Raw genomic sequence first — 17,563 nt, forward strand, 5'->3', positions numbered from 1 at the left:
GTTTGTGCAAATGAGCAGGAGAATTTCCTCATCCATTCTCACAGAAAGCGAAAGGTTATTTCTATGGATAAAACAATTAAAGTATAAATAATCAGGCTAACAAGTGACAAGGCTCACAATACTCAAGCTCGACATTATCTAGAATGAAACAGCCCCACATCATCATTATCAAATCCACCACTTCCTCCATCACCAGTGTATAATAGGGGCAGCATGGTGGCACAATGGTTAGCACTGCTGCCTCATAGCACAAGGGATTCAAGTTCAACTCCTGGCTTGGGTCACTGTCTGGGTGAAATTTGCACCTCTCCCTGTGTCTGCATGGATTTCCTCAGGTGCACCAGTTTTCACCCACAGTCCAAAAGACATGCTGGTTAGCTGCATTGGCCATGCTAAATTCTCCCTCAGCGTACCAGAACAGGTGCCGGAGTGTGGTGACTAGGGGATTTTCACAGTAACTTAATTGCAATGTTAATGTAAACTTACATGTGACACTAATAAACATTAAAAAAAACCCACCTAAAAGAGCATTAATGCCAAGTTGTCTACCCTTTAACTAGGCTAGAAACTACAAACACCTCCATAATTTCACATTGGTCTGTTCTCCTAATATTCAAATCAGCTTTTAACAAAACCATTAATGTAATTCCTGATTAATTGACAAATTTTACATCTACAAATGATTCTGTTTTTAATCAAGCAGAGTTTACCAGTGCAACACTTACTGGTGTACTAACTTCCACAGGATGCCCTTTTTCCAAAGATGTATTATGCCAAAGTGCATGGGTGGGACAAGTGGTGATAGCTTGCCTTTTCTTGTCACAAGGCTGAGTTTTCATTGTTGTTCAACACTTATGAAGGTACTTTGATAGATATTTCTGTAAGGACACCACATTTTCATTTTGTTTGTTTTTTGGCAAGCGTTACAGGAAGCTTGTTGCCCAGAGAATAAAGAGTGAGGGGAGGGAGGGTGAACAGGTGGGGCCAGGGCTGAGACATTCAGTTTGAAAATAGACACATGCTGAGCTGAGTTACTGCCACTTACAGAAGAAAGCAGAACTTTAAAGCTATAATAAACCATCAGTAAGGAAAAGGTGCAAAAGGCAACGACAAGATAAGAATATTTCTGAAATGGTAAGTGACACTGATTTTATTCTGGTTTAGTGGAACTTTATTGAAAAATCACAAAATTACTGTAGAAACTGAAAAAACTGGGAAAAGTAAAGTCTTCAGAGAAATAAAATTACCCAAAGTTGCAACAAGGAAATATCCAATTTGTCTCAACTAGTCTGTGAACTGTCAAGAAAACTAGCTGCATCATGAATAGTGAAAAAGGAAAAATTATATTTGTAAATGTATGTGGTTGAAACTGATTTCAAGTATTTATTTAAAGGTATAACAGAATGAGTAATCTTTTAATAAAGATACATTGGCTGAAGTGGTTCTTAACAATAAGAACTAGCAGTAAATCTTTACAGATTTACTGCTAGTTCGTGAACAGTGGTTAGTTTTCTTCAAAAAGGAGTAGGCAGGAGACATTATATGAAGTGTGAAGATGCTGTGGTGCTTGGTTGCTGGATTATAGTGATGAAGCCATAAAGAAAGCAATCAGACAGATCTGCCTGGAAGAAGAGACACGAGAGTCACTAACTAATGTAAAAGTGCCAATGCTGTTGATATGATATTACACCCATAGTTAGGCAATGATGCATCATAATTTTTTTTAACATTCTAAATGTCTGCTTTAGAAGGTTAAAAACCTGAAATACTCGATCATCCTGGGCTACACACAAATTGAATCTTAAGTTGACCGAGAATTGAGCAGTAAAGTGTAGTAATCAGTAGGGGTAGTTTTATTTCCTATTGCTGCGATCAGTGCATCTCATTCCTGAGACACTTGTTAAAAAACTTGAATTTATATAGCATCTTTTAGTACTTCAGGACGTCCCAAAGTATTTTGCAGTCAATGGTATAACTTTTGAATTGTCGTGACTGTTGTGATGCTTGAAATTCAGCAACTAATTTGCACATTGCCGGATTCCATAAACAGTAATGCGATATATCCAGATATTGTGGGGGGGTTTTAAGTCATGTTGGTTCATATTTATCAATTATTTTTGGTGGGGCAAGTGGTCCATTCAGAAATCTTAAGGTTACAGATCATACTGAGTTATTATAAGCAAGACAGATATTCTAGAGTGAGGTAGCAAATGGATGCTATATAAATTCAAGTTTTTTAACAAGCGTCTCAGGAGTGAGATGCACTGATCATAGCTGATGATTCCTGTGTGGAGGCCACAGACTGAAACAGAACCTGATATAATGAGGCTTTTGCTGCAGCTCGCGCTTTGATGGGATAGACAATTGGAATGTTGAAGGTACAGGTCCGTGCCTGGACTGGTTAGGTGGAACCCTCAGTACAGTCCTCTGGCGTCGCTCATATTGTGGTCATACGCTTATCCTCCACAACCTGGTGCTTCAACAGGGCGAAGGCCTGGCAGAGGAGGAGATGGAGGATGTAGGAGGCAATGCTGGACGAGATCGAAAAAGGCCATCATGCAGTGACGAAGGCCAGAGGTGGGGAGGGGATCTCAGAACAGCCTCACTGCTTCCCAATCCACTGATTACCAAGATTAGGGTGACCACGAGAGTCCCATCATGGGACATGGCTAGCAGCGCTGCTCCTGACCTGGTAGGGTTTGAGTCACGAGAAGGACACGTCTGCCCCTCGTCCCAACACTTGCAGTGAAGACGAGCATTGACCCTGAAAGGGACAAAGGGTGATCAGAATATTGACTTTGATGATCAGTCATGATCATAATGAATGGCAGAGCAGACCCAGAGGGCCAAATGGCCTACTCCGGCTTCTAATCACTGCATGATGGCTTTCTTCGTTCTCCTCCAGTGTTTCCTCCTTGTCGGCCACTTCTATATCCTCCATCTCCTCCTCTGCCAGGTCTTCGCCCTGTTGAAGCACCAGGTTGTGGAGGATAAGCATATGACCACAATATGAGTGATGTTCTGAGCATTGTACTGAGTGTTCCCCCTGACCAGTCGGGCACTGGACCTGTATCTTCAACATGCCAATTGTCTATCCCATCAAAGTTTGAGTTGCAGCAAGAGCTATTTCTATGTAAATGTCCAACTCCTGGCTGAAGACAGCTTGCAGACTCTCAGCAACCAGGGTCTTATCGGGGTGAGGTTGTGCAGACAGACTTTTCTCTCCAGATGCAGGCTTGCCGTAATTAGGGGTATCCCTGAGGATCAGTATGACCGGAGGCACAGTTCTCACATGGGTCTAGGGCTGGGATCCGTGCTGAGAACAGAAACTTCCCTTTGACTGGGTTGAGTGGTGGACTTAACCACTGTAGGGGAGTTCTTCATTACCAGGGAGACGCTGGCATGGCTGGTGTGCTCTGTCGCTGTGATCAGTGAGCTGGCTACATTGCAGGGAGCTGATAAAAGAGTTTCAGTGTGTGTGAGCATCCTGCCTTTCAATGTTAGATCAATACAGCATTTTATAGAGAAATCTAATGAGAGCAAGCAGATGCAAATAGGGTGCAAAAAGTGAGGTTCAATACATTACAGAGAAGTGCGTGCTGTGCACAAGTCACTAACACCTGTGCCCACACTGAGCAACTTCTTTACCTTCCTAACCCTGCTGCTACACGTCGGTGTTTCCCCAGGATCCACAGCTGAGGTGGAGGTGGCCTGCTATCTGCTACGTCCTGTTGTCTGAGATGACGTTGGTAGGCATCTTCTGGTGGTCCAAGACCTAGAGGGCTCTGGCCTGTTTTCAGGCAGCACGGGTTTGGTGGTGCCACCTTCCTCCGTTGGGGGGCTGGAGCTGCATCACTCACAGGAAGAGGGGAGTCAGATGGTTGGACACTATTAGGAAATTGGGTAAACAAAGGGTACCTCAATGTAGGAGTGAGAAACATCTTTATTTATGTTACAGCACAGTCAGTTTTTGAGGTAAAGTCCATTGTATCTTTTAAGGGAAATATTGAATATTCAAAGCAAAGGAAAATGAAAAGTGATAGTGAGTCACAGGGCAATCAGATTAGTTTTAGATTGTTCTCACATAAAGCTAGTACAGACACAACATCCTTACATCCTTCTGTGCTAAAGCTTTCTGTGGTTCTGTGAAACAGAGATGGGAAGGAGTAGGGCCATATTTGTGACAATGAGAGACTCATTAAAATTGCAAATGTGTTCAATCTTTTCTCATAACTTACTTGAAGGCTTGAAATGGTTGAACCTAGCTCTTATATAAAAATGCACATGCACTTCACTAATGCGTACTGATTATTATTTTTATGTGCATTACATATATTCTTTACATGGAAGAACATAATGCAATTCTTGGTTTTCTTTCAATAGGGTATTTGTGTGGAAGTCTGTGCTCAACAGAAACATTGCCAGTTTCAGAAGGGTGTTGCTCACTTTTGGCTTTTAGTTCTGCTTTATGGTAAGGTTTTACTCTGCTCTTTCTCTGTAAATATTTTAGCACTGACATAAGAACACATGTGTTCTACTGTTTAGGTAGATCAGTTCCCTTACCCACTTTCTCATTTCACCACATCCTGCAACCCCTTCTTTCTGTCTTTGTAAATGCATCTGCAGTGAGAGAAACAGAATTAATGGGCTGAATGTTGTGGCCACCTCTTGCCAGCAGAAAATGCTGATCCCGGCAAGAGCAACCAACCGCACCCATCCCCCAACCAGGCAGGCAGGTTGAATCTTGTACACTCTCTTGCGTCATCCCAGGTCACAGTAGGTTTGGTGGAGTCTTTGCTGAAGTTTGTTTTGAAAATGGCTGGTCCCTCCCCATCCCAGCCTCCCCCCTCTGATACTGCCCCCCCCGGCCCCGCCCCCACCACCCGCCTCCTTCTGAGTATTTGCTGGTTTTTGGCAAATATAGTGTTAAAATGGGGTTAGGCCAGGCCATCCTAGTTGTACACATCTCTTTAATAGTAGGGAGTCTGGCTGAATACACGATCGTAATGTCTTCTGGATGAACACCTCCTGCTGGGTTTTAGCCCATAATGACTCTTACATTGTGAAGTTTGAGTCTCTCTATTCAATATATAAGGGGTCTGGGCTCTGGTTACAGGTCATAATGACTTCTCTATTGTTCAGGTGAAGCACCCCTGATCCAGACAGTCCCGGTATGTGTGCCTGTTGAATTTTGACCTGTGGTTTTTAGCTGTATTAATTTAAAATGTCCAATTTTATGTTGGGCCTAATGTATCAGCCTTGTCTATTTGATCACACTTCCAACCTAAAAAGAACAACAGTCAACCAAGCAGCCACCATTCTCAACTCATCAAAGCCTGTTTTATTTTAAAGGCATCTGACCATCACCAGCCAAGCAGGCTAGGTATAGAAACCTCATGGTGCTGTATCCACATTTGCTTTCAAGGATTTTTGTACTGTTGTCTCCAACCAGGGACTAATCTGAACTGAACTTCACCACAAAGAAAACCGTCTCCATACTTTGAGTTTCTGGTCTCTGGAAATCACGTGAACTGATATTCATTTCTGTCGTTCTTACATTGGTGTTATCCATAGTTGTAAAAGGTTGCAAAGATTTCTTTTCTTTTTGACCACGGAATGGGGGTGTCACTGGCTAGGCCAGCATTTATTGTCCATTCCTAATTGCCTTTGAGAAGGTGGTGGTGAATTGCCTTCTTGAACCTTTGCAACTCCTGTGGTGTAGATAAACTCAGTTTACTATTAGGGAGGAGGTTTCAGAATGAAGGAACAGCAATATAGTTCTCCTTACTGTATATGAGTGTGCATGTGTGACAAAGGATGCAAATGTCACCCTCCTGAGGTTTGAATGTGAAATAAGTCAACCCTCTGAGCGAATCAGAAAAAGAGTTTGCTGCGTGTTATTAGAAAATTGGATCACACAACTCCAGAGTTGGGGAAACATATCACAGTCTATGTAAAAGTAATTTAAAAATACTTCTGCCTATGGTCAGATAGTGAGCAGATAAAATGGTTCAGTTTATCTCTCTCTCTCTCCATCTATAACCGACAGATCTTTCAGGCATTATTCCCTCCCTCTGAACTGAAAATTGAGAAATTGTCCAATGATTCTCTTTCAATTTTCATTCCTACGGAGGTCGCTCCAATCAAAATATTAACCTACTTTTTCACCTTACAACTGCTGATAAATCTCCTGCGTATTTCTAACAATTTCTGTTTGTATTACAAGAACATTTATTGTTTTCACAGAACTAGCGTCTTTGGAAGGAGTCTACAGTTGGAACTATAACATTTCAATAAGTAATATGACGTGGCCAGATGCCAGAAACTATTGCCAAACATTCTTCACTGACCTCGTTGCAATTCAGAACAGGGAAGAAAATAACTATCTAAATGCAATACTACCAAAGAATCCAACTTATTACTGGATTGGAATAAGAAAGATTCATAATGTTTGGACTTGGGTTGGAACTAACAAACCACTGACTAAAGAAGCAGAAAACTGGGCTGAAGGCGAACCAACTATTGGGGAAGAAGATTGTGTCGAAATTTACATAAAGAGAGGCAAAGATGAAGGAATGTGGAATAACGACCCCTGTCTGACAAGATGGAAAAGAGCATTATGCTACTTAGGTAAGTTCTTTTGCCCACTTTTTTGTAGAATGTATTTGAAAAGTATATTTCGCAAAGCAAAATATATTCAAAAGCTTTTGGAAAAAAAAGAGAGGATTAATTGTTGTAAAGTTAATGAGTTAGGTTTTAAGCAATGCTTTTTCTGCATAGGCTGTAATTAACAAACAATTCATTAACTTGTTTCAGCAATTAATAAACAGCTGACATGCATAGAGTTAGAAAGTCTCAGGCCCATTCTGGAGTTGAACAAAAGGAATTAAAAAGAGACAAGATAATAACATAGGCATTTGGCCCAGCGAAAGCTGGAAAGCCAATTAATCAGATTTTAAACAAATATTTGCCAAAAATGTAAATTAATTGAAAACAACATACCTGAATATGAAGCTGAGAGGTACAGGAGTGATTGACCCTCACCATCACAGTGCTTACCATCTTTGCCAGCTTTGGATGAGCTCCTCCTGAACTACATCTCCAAATCACTTCCCCATCTTTCTGGATTGTGTTCCCAGCCTACACACCCTTCCTCCTGATCATCACCCTCTTCTCCAACCCCTGATCGTTTTTCACGCTTCCAACTGGATGGCACAGTGGCACAATGGTTAGCACTGCTGCCTTACAGCGCCAGAGACCCAGGTGCAGAATATAGTGTTACAGTCGTAGCTAGGGTAAAGAGAAAGATCAACTTAATTTAAGGTAGGGCCACTCAGAAGTCTGTTGGCAGCAGGGAAGAAGCTGTTCTTGAGTCTACTGGTATATTCTGCATACTGAGAGGATAATGTGATATACTTTAGGATTAGGAAGTAAGAGACAGCATTTGGGGCTCAATCAATACAAAATGAACATTGGACTCTCCCACCTGCGTAGTAAACTGTGGTGTTGAACACAGGGTGAAATTCTTATTGCTGTAATTATATTTCACTTATAGAAGAGACCTTGTCCTCTGGCAGTTCATGTCAGACATTTGGGCGTGCATCACCTATGACTTTCTGATTATTAAAATGCATGTTTAGAAATTCCTGGGTAATGCAAAGCAAACTTTGATGATTTGTGCTTCCGTAGTGTGAGGCTCATTGTTAGGAACTTGGTGAGTCCTCATTGAATTCAGAGTGCTTGCAGCCACGTTTACCTGTATGTACATGGTCTTATGTTGTTTCTTCCCTAATAGCTTCATGCACGCCTACTTCATGCAGTGGCCATGGAGAATGTGTGGAAACTATTGGAAATTATACATGTCAATGTAATGAAGGATTCAATGGATCAGAATGTGAATTTGGTAAGAACAATGTTCCCAAATACCATGAATTACATTGTCTGAAATTTTTCTTTACAGAAGTATAACAAATCGCTTAACATTTTGAGACAAAAATTACTTACTCCATTTTTGAATCATTTATTACCAATTATGAATTCAATTAACCCATTGCTTTTTGTGCAGTTTTCAAACGGAACATCCTAATTGAAACATATACAACATGCTCGTAGTAAATTGTTTTGTACATCGAGTAACATTTTGAATCAGGCACGATTCTGTATCGGGGAAGAGTGCACTAACCTCACATCATCAGGGAATCAGTTAACATCAGAATAGTGACAAGTACTGAATGTCCACTGGGGAGAGGGGGAGAGAGACAGATAGAGAGAGAGAGAGCACGGATGCAGTAAAGCAAAGAATAAAGGACAGAGAAAGCAAGAATGCATGAAAAAGAAAATGAGGAAGCAAAGAATAAGGAAGAAAGGAAAAGCAAAAAAAGTGAAGAAACAATAAATGAATGGGAGGGAGAACGAAAAAGCGAATGACACTGCCGATTTTCTGAAATTAAGTACTCCCCTTACATTCTAATACTTATTATATCAAAACACTTGCATGATTGCACCGTTCCACTGGTGAGAAACTGATATTAAAAGTATTGTGAAAATATTTATCAATAAATAACAATTTCAAGTGAGTGTGTCAGCACTGCTAAGCATTGAGCACCGCACTGTAATTATGCAGAGAGGGAGGAGGAAGAATTGCAGGACAGTACTGCATTATTTCACTAATAGAGGAGACCGTGCCCCCTGGTAATACACATGAGAAATTTGAGAGTGCATTGCTAATAACTTTCTAACTATTAAAATGCATGCAAAATCCCAGCAGTGCAAACCCGCATTTGACTACCTGTTCTCCTGATGTGGATGTGCCGGCGTTGGACTGGGGTAAACACAGTAAAAAGTCTGACAACACCAGGTGTTAGTCCAACCTATTTATTTGAGAGTAAACTCACAAGCTTTCGAGGGGACTCCAGATGAAGAGGGAGTCCCCTCGAAAGCTTGTGAGTTTACTATCAAATAAATCGGTTGGACTAAAACCTGGTGTTGTCAGACTTTTTACTATCTGTTCTCCCACAGTGAGAGGCTGAGAATTTTGGACTGGTAAAATGAGTCTTCATTGAGCTCCGAGTGCTTGCAGCCATGTTTGCCTGCAGGGGCATGGGATTATGTTTTTTTTCCTCACAGTTTCATGCAAGTCTCCTTCTTGCAGTGGTCATATGAATATGTGAATTCAGAGCAGGAGTTGGCTGCTTGGCCTCTCGAGCCTGCTCCACCATTCAATAAGATTACAGCAGATCTGATTGTGGCCTTAACTCCACCTTCCTGCTTAACCCCAATAACTTTTCACAACACTTGTTAATCAAAAATCTATCTAGCTCTGCCCTAAAAATATCCAAAGGCCAGGATTTTGCCAGCTTGCCTTGCCCATCGTTGAGCGGAACGAGAAGGTAAAATCACCTGAAGATCCTGCCCAATTTCTCAGCTCTTGTGATCTTATGAGAGTCCCGGATTTCTGGCATGGTCAGCTTCTCGGCGAAAGGCTGAATAAATTACTTAAATGTATCCTAATGCTGTTTTAAATGGCATTGGCTAACCCTGCGCGGAATCACCCGGGCTCACTTGGCTTTATGGTCTCGCCGGGAGAGGTCCTCTCTGGCGAGGAAAACATCTGCTCCTCATGAATGGGGAACAGTCGTATTGGCTTCACTGGTAGAATTGGAGGCCATTGAGGCCCCCCGAGGGAGGCTGAGGGCAAGGGGTGAGTACCACATGGGCAGTGTAAGCCTGACAGTGCCAGCCTGGTACCTCCACAGAGTAGTGCCGGGGGCAGGGTATATAGGGGTGGGACTGATGGGGCAAGGCCTGAAGGGGGCAACGCCAGGATGGAATGGCCTGATCAGCGAGGGAGGGTGGCAGCCCACTGCCATTCTGAAGGTAATCGGTGGAGAGAGGGGGGCCACTGCCACTCTGCATTGCGATCAGTCTAGGTGGTGTGGGGCTTGTAATGTCCATGGGCCTCTGCAGTTACAAATGGGGTATACTGTGTTCTGGCTGCCTGCCACAGCAGAGGCCTAACAGTGCTCTCTCTGTTTGTCAGACCTCTGTTGTTACTATTGCGCATGTGCAGAATCAGTGTTCTGTACATGCACAATAGCTTCCACTGCAGGCTGCCTGGCGAATTAAGCTCCACCCTCTGCTTGCAGTAGCGAGAAAGGGTTGAGCCACTTTTCTCATGCACTATGTGCACAAGATTGGGCGTAAGCATTCACCCAAAAAACGGATCTGCAACTCTCCTATTTTCACATTAGCTGGACACTTAGAATCATTCTCAGAAAATTTCGCCCAAAAACTTTGTTCCAACTCCCTTTTGAGGAAGAGTCCCAAAGACTCACCAGGCACTGAGAGAAAAGAATTGCCTCATCTCTGTCATAAATAAGCAATCCTTTATATTTAAACAGTGACTCCTAGTTCTAGATTGTCCCACAAGAGGAAATATCCCCTCCACATCCATCCTGCCAAGACCCCCTCAGGATCTTTAATATTTAAATCAAGTTGCTCTTATTCTTCTTAATTCTAGTAAATACTAGCCTAACCTGTTCGACCTTTCCTCATAAGGTCAATTCCAGGTATTAGTTGAGTAAACCCTCTCTGAACTGCTTCCGACACATTTACATCTTTCACTGAGAATGTATGGCAACTGTTGAAAATTATACAAAGGTGGTGAATCATACTGGGTTCAGAAACAGCATTGCAAAAATTAGTGTTTCCCGGTCAATATATTTCAACTCATTGCTGGTCTCAGATTTTACTAAACTGGGGTTACAGTGAAATATACTTCAGCTGTGAAATGTGGAAGTCTGGAGGTTTCCAAACAAAGATTCACATGTCATCAGAGATTTCAGCTACAAATCAACCCATCACTTCATTGGCCAACATAATTTGACGTTGAGTTCCCAATGTATCTACAGTATAGATCTGTATATTCTCAGAGAAATCTATTTATTATTGTTGCCAAAACACCTTTTTATGTATTGGAAACCATTAATGAACTACAATTTAAATTATAATTCTTATTCATAAAGATTAAGGAAAATCTCTCTTCTTTAAAGTGCATTGAGTGTCCCCATGTACCTCAAAGGAATTATTATCAAAATTCACCATGAGAGGCTTTGCAACAAAACCCCTGTCTGTCTCTCTGAGGCTTTTACTTGTGTTAAAGATGTGTGAGGATATGAGAAAAAAATATACCTGGCAACAAAATAAATAGAATATTTTAATAATTGCACATCAACATAAAAACACAAACTTCATTATACAATAACTAATATGTTATTCCAATCTCTCCTGTCCAGTTGAACAGTGTGCCACTCTCAATGTTCCTGAACAAGCGACCATGAACTGCATCCATCCGAATGGAAATTTCAGCTTTGACTCCAAGTGTGAATTCCAGTGTGCAGCAGGGTTTACACTGCAGGGTTCTCAGAGTCTCCGGTGCAATGCGACAGGAATGTGGACAGCAGAAACACCCAGCTGTGAAGGTATAATCTCCAACAATACCCACTAAAATTACAGTCCAACTGGCAACATTGGTGGCTAAACGAATTCTACACATCAGTTCTCTACAATATAGATACACATATTCCCAGATAAATCTACTAATTAATCAGTAATGGCTAAAACACATTTTTTTGATTGCATACCTAAAATGATGAATCTCACATTTAAGTCTACTACCACAATTCAATTTATAGTTCTTATTTATAAAGATCAAGGAAAGCTTCTCTCCTTTAAGATGCATTGAGATTTTCAAACTTGATAAAATTTAGATATAAATGCAAGGATTATTCAACTCTCAATCTTCCATTCCAGTTATGAAATGTGAAGTTTTAAAGATCCCTAGAAATGGGACTAGAAACTGTTCCCATCCAATTGGAGACTTCAGTTATCGCTCAACTTGTGACTTCGGCTGTGTAGAAGGTTTCTCATTGAACGGGTCAGTGAGTCTTCAGTGTGAGGAATCGGGAATGTGGTCATCACCAGTACCAGTCTGCGAAGGTAATCTGTCAGTTAGATTCTGCTTTCGTGTATATTCTTGTTTCTATAATTGCACCACACCCCACTGAGGTTTGCAGTGTTCCGACTCAGTATTGATCATGAGATAAAGATTGTAGGACCAGTGGAGTAAATGTTTTATAAAAGCAATACATTTTAACTCATTGCTGGTCTCAGATTTTACTAAACTGGGGTTACAGTGAAATATACTTCAACTGTGAAATGTGGAAGTCTGGAGATCTCTGAACAAAGATTCGCATGTCATCAGAGATTTCAGTTACAAATCAACCCATCACTTCAGTGGCCAACATAATTGGACAAAGAGTTTCCAATGTATCTACAATATCGATACGGATATTTTCAGAGAAATCTATTTCTTATCATTGCCAAAACACCTTTTTATGTATTGGAAACCGTTAATGATAATAAATCTTACATTTATGTCTATGAACCACAATTTAAATTATAATTCTTATTCATAAAAACTAAGGAAAATTTCTCTTCTTTAAAGCGCGTTGAGTGCCCTCATGTATCTCAGAGTAACTATTATCAAAGTTGCACCATGAGAGGCTTCACAACAAAACAAGGAAAGCTTCTCTACTTTAAGGTGCATTGAGATTTTCAAACTTGATAAAATTTAGATATAAGTGCAAAGATTATTCAACTCTCAATCTTCCATTCCAGTTATGAAATGTGAAATTTTAAAGATCCGTAGAAATGGGACTAGAAACTGTTCCCATCCAATTGGAGACTTCAGTTATCGCTCAACTTGTGACTTTGGCTGTGTAGAAGGTTTCTCATTGAACGAGTCAGTGAGTCTTCAGTGTGAGGAATCAGGAATGTGGTCATCACCAGTACCAGTCTGTGAAGTTAATCTGTTAGTTAGGTTCTGCTTTCGTGTATATTCTTGTTTCTATAATTGCACCACACCCCACTGAGGTTTCCGGTGTTCAGACACAATATTGATTATGAGATAGTGATTGCAGGACCAGTGGAGTAAATATCCTCACGCCATAACCTACCACAATCTATCATGACTATGTGTTCTACTTGTGTTCCTGGGGAGCAGCATGGTTAACTTTTGTTTGATTTTTGATCTGTTGCTGCATTATTCTGTAGTGAGTGTTCACATCCTGGCTCTTTAAAGCCTTTCCACCACCAAAAAGGCATGAGTTGAGAGTGTGATGGAATACCCTCGACTTGGCTGAATTAGTGCAACTTCCTCAACACTCAAGGAGGCCAACACCATATAGGACAAAACAATCTACTCGATCAGCACTTCATCCACAGTAGATGATCACCAATGTGTCATGCATACAACACTGTCTTCACTGTGTACTGTGAAACATTCTTCCTAAGATTCAACACTCATCCCCAACCACACCAATGTATCATGGTTGCAGTATGTTATCTAGAGTTAACTATAATATGCAGCAACTCACCAATGCTTCTTCAGCAGCACATTCCAAACTCATGACCTTCTCTGGCATCCAGAAGGACAAGGATAGCAAGTGCATGTTACCTCCAAGTTGAGATGTTCATTCTATTCACGCCCAGTCCCATCCTGTCCTGCACTGACCTCCTACCAGACAATCAATTTGCCAGCAGCAAGATTGGATAATCAGTAGCTGGCTAACTATTGTCAGCAGCGCTGAAGTTGATTCAAGAACTTCCATCTCTGCTTTAGGTCAGTTAGCTGACAGCCCAAACCACGAACCATAAGTGGAACTTTCCTACTCTGCCCAGCTCTGACCCACATCACAACTTCATGTTCTCACTCTTTCCTATATTCTAGTCATCACATTTGCAGCTTTTTTTTCTTTTTAGGTACCCAGCAGAAACAACACATAGCTACAAAACTGATCAGAATTCTTCCTGGGACAGCCTGCTTAGTTTCTCTGCCTTTAATTATCTGGCTTATCAAACACTATCGAAACAAAGGTAATTTTTTTTTATAAATTTCACCTCTCTGCTATTTGATTGGTTATTACACAAAGTTCTTTCTCTGCCCAGGTGCACGTTCCATGTGTCAATTTCATTGTAAAAAGTCTGACAACACCAGGTTTTAGTCCGACCAATTTATTTGATAATAGACTCACAAGCTTTCGAGGTTTCCCTCTTCGTCAGGTGAATGGAGAGTTCTGGCCTCAGACAGAGCATATAAAGCACAGACAGTTTAGAGATTACTGATTAGAATGCGAATCCTTACACCTAACCTGCTGTTCAAGACCTGAAGTGGCTGACAATGTGAGTGGAAGGAGCACTGATCACAGTTTAAAGAGATGTGTATTGTCTCCAGACAGTACAGTAAGTAAGGCTTTGCAAACCCAGGCAAGTCACGGGGGTTACAGATAGTGCGACATGAACCCAAGATCCCTGTTGAGACCGTCCTCATGTGTGCGGAACTTGGCTATCAGTCTCTGTTCAGCGACTCTGCGCTGTCGTGTGTCGTGAAAGCCGCCTTGGAGAACGCTTACCCGAAGATCAGAGGCTGAATGCCCGTGACCACTGAAGTGTTCGCCAACAGGCAGGGAACAGTCTTGCCTGGTGATTGTCGAGCGATGTTCATTCATCCGTTGTCGTAGCATCTGCATGGTCTCCCCAATGTACCATGCTTCGGGGTTTGCAAAACCTCACTTACTGTACTGTCTGGAGACAATACACATCTCTGTAACCTGTGATCAGTGCTCCTTCCATTCACATTGTCAGCCACTTCAGGTCTTGAACAGCAGGTTAGGTGTAAGGATTCGCATTCTAATCAGTAATCTCTAAACTGTCTGTGCTTTATATGCTCTGTCTGAGGCCAGAACTCTCCATTCACCTGACGAAGAGGGAAACCTCGAAAGCTTGTGAGTCTATTATCAAATAAATCGGTCGGACTAAAACCTGGTGTTGTCAGACTTTTTACTGTGTTTACGCCAGTCCAACGCCGGCATACCCATATCAATTTCATTGGTCAGTTAATGAAATGCGCAAGATCTGATGAATGAGTGATGACTAAACAGCAGTTTGGGGTCTAATTGGCTGCCTAGACAGGCAATGATACGTGATGCTGGGTACAACCTACAAACAGGAAAGAAATAGAATGTAAAACTACAATCATCAGAAGCAAGTTAAACAGTACAATTTGCAGACTACAACAGAGGACCCCATTCTGAAAATTTGTCCCCGTTCTAAAAATTTGTAACTGTCATTACCTATTTAAACATAGTAGTCATCATGAACGTCACAGTTATTGGGCCAGATTTGTGCTGTAAAGGTTGGAAGTAGCTAATGTTTGTTAGACTTCCATTTGTCCTTGAACTTGCTATGAGATTTGCTTGGCAAGTTATCGTGAATGGGACATGTAAAAACAGGCCATCTGGAGCCTGTGTGAAGAGGACCAGCAACCTTAACCAATCAGATTAAAAATCATTACTGAGTACACAGATACCAAATAAGGAAGTAGAGCAGGCAATTCAATGCCAAATCAGGTACAGAAAATGCAATAAAAAGAGGAAGAGAAAGATTGAATTGAGAGAAAAAAATAGACAGATGGAAAACAAACATTTAAAAACAACTTTAAAAAAATTCCAACACAAATTAAAAATTGAAATAACATAATTCTATATTTGTAAAAGTTAATTTTAAGTTCCAGAGAGGAATAGATACATTCTATCTGTGAGGGATTTATTCAGTACCATGACATCAGTAGAGGAATTTCATGTCCTTCAATATTTGATTTAATTTGATTTGATTTATTATTCCTGTCCTTCAATATATTTGATTGGGAGCTAGAAACGAGATGCTAAATTTGTTTCTTTATGGAGAAATGATGCTTCTCTGACAGCAACTTCCAGATTTTCATGTATGGCTGTATATACCCACATTCTGGACATTGCTGTATAATTTATGCATAAATAACAGTGAAAACTGTTAGCACGGCAAGTAAGAGCTCAATCTGTGCTTTTGGTCCTGTTGGCATATTAACTAGGATAACTCTTTGTTCTTCCAGTCAGATTGACTGGAGGAGAGAGATAGACCTCAGTTAACAGCACCTCTGATAACGCAACTCTGATTTATTACTATTTTGGATTATTTAGGTAAGTTCATTTTTCTAAGTCATAAAGCTGAGATTGAGCTCTGAAACTGCTGATTCAGAAAAAAAATGTGTTAAAGACAATGTAGCAGCAGGTGGCTCAGTTTCTATTTTCACATCTATTGCTGTTTATTAGCTATTTCTGTACAATCAGTGGCCACTTCCTGTGCAGGTTAGATAGGGTATCCCAGTTTTTAGCATTTAAACTGCCACATTGCATTGAGTCACAGAAACAGGAATCTATCAACTTCAAGATTTATGATTAAATAAGTGACTGTTTGAATATCCAATCTGGGAGGGAGTTTAAAGATTATAAAAATAAGTGCAGAGGAAACGATCTGACAGTGAATGCATTATGACACATTCGGGGTTGCTCACTTCAATAACTGTCACTCTCAAGAGTGTACCATGTCAAGCATGAATAATCTCATTCCAATATTTTGGAATTTTCCTTGATCTGAATTTACCCTGTTGAAGCCAATGATGAATCTTTGTATTACATTTCCTCAGGAGATTAAATAGGTGGAGTAGACATCAAAATAGAGTGGATTGTGTAGTGTTAGGTAAGAATTAAACTCGCTGTGCACAGTGGCCATTTTTCCACTGACTGTTTTTTTATGTTGTAACACAATAGAGTAATGAAGGCAATCCCACCAGATGGGTAATAATGATCAGTGGGTAATTTTTTTTTCGTCTTGAACATACGGTACAATAAAAGCCATTTCATGTGAATACAAAGACAAGAGTCATACAAAGAGCAGAAATTGATTTAATCTTTCTTGGATGACTTTGAGTTAGATAGCAGAATATTGGGGTTATCAAAATGTGCAGAAAGACAGTGTTTATGTAAGTTTTTTTATTGCAAAAGTCTGGCATTTAAAATGGCAGATTGCAAAAGTTCAATAAAAATTAATTGTTATTTATTTGACTAGTAAACCACTATTTTAAAAGAAAACCCAGATAGAAATGTAATAGAAATAGTGTTGGCTCCCCTTTGTGGAAATTAGATTTAAATTTATTACAGTGATCCATCTGAAAGTGTCGAGCACTGCTGCCTCACTGCACCAGGGATGTTCACCTGATGAGGTTCACCCCCAGTTTCAATTCCGGTCTTGGGTGACTGTATGTGTGTGCTTGAGTTTGCACGTTCTCCCCGTGTTTGTGTGGCTTTCCTCCAGGTGCTTCGATTTCCTCCTAGTCCAAAGATGGGTAAGTTAGATAGATCAGCCATGGTAAATGCGCAGGATTATCAGGATAGGGCCTGACTTAGGGACCTGGGTAAGTTGTTCTGTTGGAGAGTCGATGCAGAAATGATGGACTGATTGGCCTCCTTCTGCACAGTATGAATTCTACGGTAGAAAGGCATATTGGTCTGAATTTATTACAAAGTACTTCCATTATCTTTGGACTGAGATGGACATTGCTCTATTGACATGATTTTATAATAACTACTGCATTTGCTTTTTTTTCTTTGTATCTTGGGAGCCTGTA

At 40.7% G+C, this 17,563-nt stretch overlaps 1 protein-coding gene across 1 annotated transcript; it reads left to right on the forward strand.

Moving 5' to 3' along the window:
• Positions 1–1,053: 1,053 nt before the first annotated feature.
• LOC145348566 (L-selectin-like) lies at positions 1,054–16,025 on the forward strand. Its single transcript, XM_080196756.1, has 9 exons — positions 1,054–1,134; positions 4,384–4,471; positions 6,247–6,630; positions 7,796–7,903; positions 11,295–11,480; positions 11,812–11,997; positions 12,679–12,871; positions 13,822–13,935; positions 15,989–16,025. Exons 1-9 carry the CDS (start codon positions 1,132–1,134, stop codon positions 16,023–16,025), a joined length of 1,299 nt encoding a protein of 432 aa, XP_080052882.1. The 5' UTR covers positions 1,054–1,131.
• The last annotated feature ends 1,538 nt before the right edge of the window (positions 16,026–17,563 follow it).

This window comes from Carcharhinus amblyrhynchos, chromosome 9, assembly GCF_965287045.1.
Source record: "Carcharhinus amblyrhynchos chromosome 9, sCarAmb.v2.hapA, whole genome shotgun sequence".
In the NCBI taxonomy this organism is placed as follows: domain Eukaryota; kingdom Metazoa; phylum Chordata; class Chondrichthyes; order Carcharhiniformes; family Carcharhinidae; genus Carcharhinus; species Carcharhinus amblyrhynchos.